General features: G+C 40.7%; 1 protein-coding gene across 3 annotated transcripts in view; it reads left to right on the top strand.

Moving 5' to 3' along the window:
- Positions 1-1751: 1751 nt before the first annotated feature.
- Positions 1752-10068, top strand: part of LOC307043010 (SEC14-like protein 2) — a 23158-nt gene continuing 14841 nt past the window's right edge. The window contains exons 1-2 of one of the 3 annotated variants that reach the window (XM_079687186.1): positions 1752-2060; positions 4246-4321. In XM_079687186.1, the coding sequence (XP_079543312.1) occupies positions 2007-2060; positions 4246-4321 (130 nt within the window). In that variant the 5' untranslated portion in view covers positions 1752-2006. Of the gene's footprint in view, positions 2066-4196; positions 4322-10068 lie in introns of all 3 variants that reach the window. The other 2 variants (XM_079687185.1, XM_079687187.1) reach the window with 2 other exon arrangements.

Raw genomic sequence — 10068 nt, 5'->3', positions numbered from 1 at the left:
ACTCGGCTCTCCTGTCACACTAAAACAATTGCAGGTACGCGATGTAGGCCTATACCAATACGGTAATATTATTTATTAGGCTACCTTTTAATATTGTTAAGTATAAGTGGTTGAGCTTAAATACAAGTGGCTAGTGTCTCGGTGTTACTTGGTTTGTATTCTGTGACAGGGTTTAGCTGGTAAACCCTATTGATCGGGGGGGTCGAGCTCCCCCGGACCCCCCCATATTTCGCACACTGCTTAGCATGTCTGTAGGGTTTCACAATAAAAACCTCTTGCATGTTCGTCAGTTTAAAACATAAAAAACAGGAAGTTTCATGTCAACATTAGCAGTAACTTTACAGCTTGTATAGCTACAAATCCCTTGTTATAGGCTAAGTGTTTTAGACATCCCGTCTTCCAATAGAGGAAATACATTTAATTGTATCTATTCAGTACTGAGTTTAATATACATTGTATCAGTCATGCATTATTGTTCAAATTATGTTTGGTAATGTTATGCATTTAAGTGCATATTGGTCAAATCATGTTATGTTATCCTTTCTTCAGAATTGACTTTATTGCCAGGTATTTACACATACAAGGAATTTGCTTTGGTGTCTGAACATAAACAATCTAAAAAAAATAAGGTGCAATAGTAGGTCAAAAATATAAAGATAATAAAAATAAGTATTTTTTATAAACTATTTAGCATTACAAAAGAATAATAAAGACAAGTATTTATGCCAGATATACAAACTAAACCAAATCACCTAGGACAATGAATATATGACAATAGGGCAAACTACAGTGACTTATATTTTAAAGTGGAGGGCTGTACAGACAAGTGTGCAAATATGTGCAAAATGTAGTCAGAAAGTTGAGTTTGAACATGGTTCACAGTTGTATTTTGTTATTAAGGGTTAGGGGTAGGTTTATTAAAAAAAAAAAAGAAAGAAGAATCGAAATTACATATAGTATTCGTTTATTAGTCCCCAAGGGGAAAATGGGTTGCAGCACATCACAAAGGCATTTAAAAAGATAAGACAATACATCACTGACAACAACATAGACACAGATACAAACAAACAGACATAAGAAAACCAGATATCAGCAGGCATGACAATGGGCCTATAGGCCCTCATTTGCGAAATAGGGGGGACAGGGTCAGACCAGCTGGGTAAACAGTGCGTCCTAGCCATCATTTATTCAGGAGTTTGATGGCTTGTGGGACGAAAGACAGCCTAGATCTGTTCTTTTTTAAATAAGGGGTACGATATATCCGCCCGGATGGCAACAGTTCAAAGTAAGAGGCAAGAGGGTGCCTCAGGTCACTCAAAATATTGTGTGCCAATTTTCAAACTCTGTCCTTATATAAGCATTCTATATTAGCAAATGAGATTTCTGTCAATTTACTGGACAATTATATCTAGACACAAACAACACACTGGCAATGCGTGATCTATAACATTGCATAGAGGATAAAGTAAACAATATATCAATATCTCTCAGCTCTTTACTACAATGTGGATATTTGGCTTATCCCCACTACAAACAATTAAAACAAATCTTTGTTAAAAATAACCCGTTCTCTAATTTGACAACCATTAATACCATTCATCCCCCATGGAATTTGTTATGATTCAGTTGTTCTTTTTTCAGATAGTTTGGAAACGTTAGTTTGGACAGTGGGCGTGGCCACTCCTCTCTTCTGGTCCCTCCTTTCTTACTCGAGTAGCGCTCCTGTCCCTACTCCCTATCTTTGACAGAGTCAGCCGGTTGGACTGAATTTCTGACGGGCGTTGCGTTGTGTTTACAATTTTTTCCTCCGTCGGCGGTCTTTCTCACCTGCTGACAGCGAAGAGAAGAGGACACTGTAGCTAGGCAGCGACTGAACATCATCTGGGAGGCGTCTGACAGAGACCCGCCTGCTCGTTAACGGTGACTGCGCTGTTTATCTCTCGCTCCATCTGTTTATCTGACTTGGAGCTCCGTCAGTATCCGTGTTGAATTTTCTGCTCGCAAACATGAGCGGCAGAGTCGGAGACCTGAATCCTAAACAGGCGGAAGCACTGGAGCAGGTAGGGTACGTTTATTAATATTAATACTAATTGTGATTTGTACTGTAGTAGCCTATCTCCTTACTTGAATACGCTTTCTAGGAATCCCATTATAAATGTTATATAATCTCTCTGGTTAAGCACGTGTGTAATAAACGATTGTCTTTTAAAGGGTTCGTTAGCTTTCCTACATTCTTCATGCTTAGGGTATTGAATCTTTTGCGTTTTAGCCATAATTAAATTATAAGCCATTATTAAGAACAAGTTAGCTGTCTAAAGACTGCAACTAACATTTATTTTCTCGATTGTGTGATTCAGCATTTTGACTATAGCAGGTCAGAAAGTAGTTCCCATTAAAATGCCCCAAATGATCAAATCTGTTTCCTCCCACCAGGTCTGAACCCCCAAGATATGTATTTTCTATTATATATTTGAACAAAACATTTTTTTTTTACATTTGATAATCTGGAACCAGAATATGGTTGACAATTCCACTTGAAATTATGAATTAGTAGATCAATAAAATAATCGAATTGTTGTCTTAGTGAATTGAGTAATTGATTAAATGTTACAGATTTCGCATAAAGTAGTATTGACCATTTATGAAGAGATTAGTTAATAATAAAGCTTTTTCCAAGTGAGAGGGGCAAATCATTTTTATTCACAAATGTTCTGAAAATTCAATTTGAAGTCTTCAGTCTTCTTTATCTCCAAACAAAACCTACAGTCATTACTATGTATAGCAATTCCTTAAGTGATTTGAACCATTCATATATTGGCATTTAGCTTTTTAAGTTATTTAAACGATTATCCAAGATATTGCTATATACTATTGAGAAAGCCTGAATCAATACATTTTTTACAATGTACTTTATTATTATCCATCACTGTATTTTTGTAAAGTGCTGCAATGTAACTATCAATCAAAACTAATGCAGCAAACTATTTTTGGTTGGACACATTATTTAAGCATCATCTCAGTTTTCAATCAATGATTTTATTTATTTTTCCCGCTACTGCATTACAATATAGAAACCTTTTTATAAACCTTTTAGGGGAAGTCTGTAAGCTGTACGTTTACATAAGAGGAATTTCACTATATATCAAAAACTACGTGGCTACCGGTTTTTTAAGCCCTTTCCTGTTTCAGCCTGACAATGCCCCCGTGCACCTGAATGAACTGAACTTGTCCTGACCTATCCAGCACTTATAGGATGAATTAAGATGTTGACTGAGACTCAGTTGCCTCACAAAAACTCACTAATGCTCTTTGTCTCAACCTGCAGCCAGGTTCCACATCTAGTGTGAAATTTACAACCAGAAGAGATAAGGCTGTTATAGCTGCACGGCAATGCCCATGGCTTTGGTAGTATTTATTTCAGAGAAAAATGAAACTGCTTGCAGCTTCCTACATTTTCATATTTGCTGGTTTCCTTTTCTGCTATTATAGTAAACAAACAGTGAATGTAAATATGAAATGCCTCTATGCGTCTATTTTTACTTCCAGAACATATTGACATCACTACATAACACTCATCTATTGGTTAGTGCTCCAACACATTTCACATGATAGGCTATGGGGCGGGACATCTCTAAGTGGTTGACCAATCACAACAGAGCTGGCCAGCTATCCAATCAGAGCAGACTGGGCTCTGGTTTCAGACAGAGGGTGAAAAGAGGTGCTGCAGCACAGGCAGTACGAGAAAAATAGAGAGCTTTTTGAACATTAAAGCATGGAAACATGTCACAGTAGAGACACTACATACTGATATGAAGCTGAACATTAAAGCATGGAAACGTGTCCCAGTAGAGACACTACATACTGATATGAACCCTGAAAATGAGCATAATAGTGCCATTTAAGCCATTAGTATAGAGAAAGAAGTCTTTCAGGCTCCCTGGAAGCAAACAGGGAATGTACACGTCAAAGCTGAAATGGCATCCCTTGGGGGACATTTCTCAACCTTGCTCTCAAAGTGTGTAAAATGATTTGTCACAGTCACATATTTTAGCAGCCTTAGTAAATAAATACTTATCTGAAGAAAAAAAAAGTACTGTATTATTTTTCTTTCAGTGTCATCGACTGTAAGTATAGCGTTAAACATTTCCTTGAAAGTGTTTTCCTAGTCCTGAAACCTCTGTGTTTTTCCTTTTTAGTAAATTGTGTCCATCATTTGCTCTTTTTCTCTCCATCCTTTGGCCTCAGTTTCGAGAGAGGATACAAGATATTCTACCTCAACTTCCTGCACAGCATGATCACTTCCTGTTACGCTGGCTCAGAGGTAAGTTGGGAAACCTGAGGCACCTGCTGCTTTCCCCTGACCACAGCTCGCACCTACAGGAAAGCCAATAACCTAAAAACCCTATTATCATGTGCCTATTTGCCTACATTCAATTGCATGCATTCACATTGAAAATATGTCGGTGCCGTTAAGCTTATGCAAAAAGCAGAAGTTGCTGTGGTTTATTACGTGAAAGGATATATTGCAACACATTGTACGCACTTGATTTGCAAGAGTTGAGAAAGAGACTCACATGTTTTGAAAGCCTTACTGTGATTGCTCAAAGTTCAGATGAAGAACAAAGCCTGCCCTGTTACTACTTATCTAGCAGTGGTTTAAAACAAATCAGAAAAAAGTCAGGGTTTTCTTTAAAACGCAAGAAGAATTTACCAGACTCAATGATTATTTTTATTGGATAGGTTGAGGTTGGGTGACGGCAGGTTTTGCTGTAGGCCTTAATGCAAGTTCTAAAATGATTTGCACTGGATTGCGACCTGACTGGACACCTTAATTACCCTTAAACTAAAAGTGAGGTTGCTATGCAGGGTCAGCATCATCAGACTTGCAACTAACAGTGCCAATACTGTAAGGCACAGTAGCTAACAAGCTCATTACCTCATCGTTTTTAATTGTTTAATCTATCTATTGATTTTCTGCTAACTATCTGCGTAAGGTCACATTTATTTAATTTGTTATATCATAGGAACTAGGACACTCTGATACCCCCTTTTCAATGAGTTCCCAGCCGGTGCTGGTTTGGTTCGCATTAAGTTTAATGTGCGAACCCTTTTGGTTTTCTACTGCCCATAGCCCATGTAGTGCCACCCTATACGTCGCTGATTTTCTCTGAAACGCCACTCGGAGTAAGAACAATGGCGGACTGCGTTGGGTCGATGCTCATATTGGTATTCTTACGAGAAAAGATTAAATTGAAGCACAACTTCTCCAACTTTATATTCTCCTCCAGAGTGCCGTGGTTCAGCCGCGTTTGCAGACTCCAGGAGAGGAGCTCGTCCACCGTCATTCAGCCTACTGTTTACAGCGACTGCTGCAAAGTAGTAATTCACTGTGTGACTGTCACACAAGCAACATCCCCTGTTGCATATTTCCTATCCCCATAAGTGTGTTTTTTTTGTTTGAAATGACACTGTTTGGCCTCATAACGGTGGTATCAAAGTTTCTCTAGTATTAGATGATGATAGCATAGCCACTGAAGCTAGTCTGACTACTTGTTGCAATCATATTGTGAGAGAAGTCATTTGCTACTGGCATATTTTACAGACTAATGTTTCATTATGATCTTATTTGTGATAGAGTGAAACCTGTGTAGCCCACGTACTGATTACACCTGATAGCAGCTATAATAAAGAAAAGAACAGGAAAACGTATGCTGCTCTTCAAAACAGTCAATAATAACAAACGGCTGAAAAATAAACTGTTTCCCACGTATGCCTAGTTTATGTTGCGTGATTTCATATATGTTTGTTTAAATATGTGTATGTTTGCGTTCTAGTCACTTTGCAATCCGAGCGCTATTACTGGTAACATCTTTATTATCTTCACCATACTCGTAATGAACGGAAAAGGTCAACTTGTTTACATAGGTAGTTCTTTTTTATATAAACTGCTGGGAAATACTGAAAAAATATATGTAAAATAATGAATCTGAGCCACATCACCCCTGATGGTTTTCCATCTGAAGCCCTGTTGGAGTTGATGTGTTCAGCAAGAGATAAAGGAGGCCTTGTTGTGATTAGTTCTGCAGCAGAGGACTAGTAGTCTGTGTTTCAGGCTAATCCAGAGCTAATCGCATTAAAGAGGCACTACGATGGACAACTGTTCTTCCAGTAGACGCTCTGCTGTTATTCTGGTGGCTTTGTGTTCCCTAGACCAGTGGTCCCCAACCCCCGGGCCCCGGACCGGTACCGGTCCGTGGGTCGTTAAGTACCGGGCCGCACAGAAAGAATAAATAACTTTCATTATTTCCGTTTTATTTATTATTCGAGTCTGAACAATCTTTTATTTTGAAAAATTCTCCGAATTCTACCCGTTACATCCGTCTATGACTCACGTGACCCACTCTTGACACCGCTTGACCTATGCGATTGACACATGTCAATATTGTGGTCACGTGATACATTAACGGTTAGCGCTAATATTAAATATTAACGGTCGCGCTAACTCACAAGCTAGAAACTCACAAGCTAGAAAGATGAGTAAAAAACAGACGTCTTTGGAAAGTTTCTTTGCAAAGGGGAAAAGGGCCAGTGAGGAGACAGAAGAAGAGCCTATACCCACCAAGAAAAAGAAAGCTGCATTTAACAGACAGTACCAGGAGACCTACTTAAAATATGGATTTATCGCTACAGGTGATTCCCACGCACCAAGCCCGCTGTGCATAATATGTGGTGACCGGCTCTCCAATGAGGCAATGAAGCCTTCAAAACTGCTTCGCCACTTAGAGACTAAGCACCCTGCTTTAAAAAACAAGCCTTTGGAGTACTTTGAAAGAAAAAAGCAGGAACAAGAAGGACAGAAGCAATTACTGAGGGCCTCTGCAACAACAAATGCAAGTGCACTGAGAGCATCCTACTTGGTGGCTAACCGAATAGCTAAGGCTAAAAAACCATTCACGATTGGTGAAGAATTGATTCTTCCGGCTACTAAAGACATTTGCGGTGAACTTTTGGGGGAGGCTGCGGTTAAAAAGATAGCACAGGTCCCTCTGTCAGCTAGCACCGTCACGCGGCGCATCGAGGAAATAGCAGAGGACATTGAGACACAGTTGTTGGAGAGGATTAATACATCACCGTGGTACGCACTGCAGGTTGACGAGTCAACAGATGTGGACAACAGGGCAATACTGCTTGTTTATATGCGATATCTTTATCAGGAGGATGTGCATGAGGATGTGTTGTGTACACTATCGTTGACAACCAAAACCACAGCCGCAGAACTATTTAAGACGCTGGATAATTACGTATCAGGAAAACTTAAATGGTCTTTTTGTGTCGGCATATGCACAGACGGAGCTGCTGCCATGACCGGACGGCTGTCTGGTTTAACTACTCGGATTAAGGAGGTTGCACCTGAATGTGAATCTACACATTGTGTCATACACAGAGAGATGCTGGCGAGCCGAAAAATGCCACCGGAACTTCACAGCGTATTGAATGATGTTGTTAAAGTTATCAACCACATCAAAGCACACGCACTTAACTCACGCCTATTCGAGCAACTTTGTGAGGAGATGAACGCGGAGCACAGACGCCTTCTGTTATACACAGAAATAAGATGGTTATCCCGAGGGAGATCGCTGGCCAGAGTGTATGAATTACGAGAGCCGCTGCAAAGATTTCTCTTAGAAAAAAAGTCACCGCTGGCAGCACATTTCAGTGATGAGGAGTGGGTCGCAAAACTGGCTTACTTGTGCGACATATTTAGCCAGCTCAATGAACTCAATCTGTCTCTTCAGGGGAAAATGACAACAGTCTTCAAGTTGGCAGATAAAGTAGCTGCATTTAAAGCCAAACTGGATTTGTGGAGACGACGTGTGAACAGAGGCATATTTGACATGTTTCAAACATTGGCGGGGATTTTGGAGGAGACTCAGCCGGAGCAGTCATTCTCCCAGCTGGTGCACGATCACCTGTCTTCGCTTTCAAAAGAGTTCGAGCGCTACTTCCCAACCGCAAAAGACCCACGAACTGAAAAGGAATGGATCCGCGACCCATTTGTCAACAAACCCGGCGAATCCAGCATGTCCGCGCAAGAAGAAGATCAGCTGCTGGAGATCGCAAATGACGGCGGCCTGAAAAGGATGTTCGAGACATCAACTCTGCCGGTATTCTGGATAAAAGTCATGGCAGAATACCCCGAGATTGCCACAGCAGCTCTGAAAACCCTGTTGCCATTTCCGACATCATATCTGTGTGAAGCGGGGTTTTCTGCAGTCACAGCAACCAAAACAAAATCACGAAATAGACTGGACATAAGCAACACACTCCGGGTGTCTTTGTCTCCCATCACCCCGAGATGGGACCGTCTCATTGCAGAGAAACAAGCTCAGGGCTCTCATTAATTTAGCGTTATGGTGAGTTGTATTTTTCATGAACTTCATATGTTTTATGTTGTATTTTGAAGGTATGTTTAAGTGTTACCAAAGCGACCAGAGAGCGCGAGGCAGAGAGGTTGTTATTGTTATTATTATGTTATTATTATTGTTGTTGGTGGATGTCAGGAGGACGCAAAAAAAAAAAAAATGTCAGGAGGACGCTGCTAATAAAGTTACATACAAGTACACAGTGGATTCAGGCTTTTTATTATTATATTTACAAAATACCATGGTCTTGTCATTTTATTTTGTTGTATTTATCCGCCACACCTTAAAGGCCGGTCCGTGAAAATGTGTCTGACATTAAGCCGGTCCGTGGCGCAAAAAAGGTTGGGGACCGCTGCCCTAGACGATGAAATGATTTCAGAAGAAGAGCGCAGTGGTAGTGTAGGCAAATTGTTCTCTTTAATGAAACCGTACAAAAGGATAAAGGTCAGCGTCACAGCTAGAAAGGTGGACAATGAGGTCCGCTTGGATATTTGTACTTTGATAACCATTAATCTGCCCTTCAATGTTGACCATTTCCTGGATCTTCTCGGGGATTCTTCAAGTCGCGCCAAATTATGGGTGACGTCAATGAGGGCACAGCGCTCCAGCTGCACCGTTCAGGATCCCAGCATCTGCATGTAAACGCACGATGACAGTTTAATTTTGAACGTGTCTGAGAGCTCATATGAGGCTGAAGGATCGGTTCATTTTGTATCTGTTAGAAGTTTAGGAATTAGGTGCGTCGATATGGGCGATCATACGGTCATGTAGCCAGTGGTGGACTGGGACTAAAAATCAGCCCGGGTCTCTCGACCGGCCCACTTCGGTACAACTAGTAAATTGTCAACGGGGGGAGTGGGGGATGTGCTAGTGACTTATGCGACCGGCCCACTTCGGTACCGGCCCATCGGGATTCGTCCGACACCTCTGTGTCGCCTGTCAGCGCAACTTACATGATGCCGTTTAGACAATATAATAATAAAGGGCGGTGCCGGCTGTCAGCGAACCGATCCGGCCTTTCTGCGCGACTATCACTCAAATGCGGGACATAGTCTCAATGTGTGGGACGCGGGACAAATAATAAAAATGCTGTGTGTGCAGTCCCGCACAGTGCGGGACACCTGGTCACCCTACAAACACAGTTCTGCCCCTCACACACACACGCTTCAAATCAAGTTGCATAAATCAAGTTGAGCTACGTTTTTATTATAATTACTGTGAAATCTGCCTATTATGTTTTCGTCATTATTACAACAAACACACACTTGCAACTGATAACACTGGCAATGATTTTAGATGTATTAGACTATTTAAAAAAGAAATCATGCTTCAAATAAGTGGGGGTAAGGCGTACCCCCGCGTCCAACGCCCACTACACCACTGACTGCAACTACAAAAAGCTAGGGTTTGTTTTCTCATCAGGAAATGCAGACCGGCTCAAACAAAAGATTTTTACATCATCATCCTCACGATCATTTAATGTATCATATGTTCGCCGAATTGACATGAAAGCACTAATAAATGTAGTTTCATCCACTTGAGTTTACAAAAATAATCGATTTGTTTTTATATCACATCCGACGGGAGGAAATTCAGCAGCTCTCACTACCGATTTTTAATCCTAATTTAATCATCATCTTCACCA

This window comes from Notothenia rossii (assembly GCF_949606895.1).
Source record: "Notothenia rossii genome assembly, chromosome: 6".
NCBI classification, from domain to species: domain Eukaryota; kingdom Metazoa; phylum Chordata; class Actinopteri; order Perciformes; family Nototheniidae; genus Notothenia; species Notothenia rossii.
This window is presented reverse-complemented; position numbering and strand designations above follow the sequence as displayed.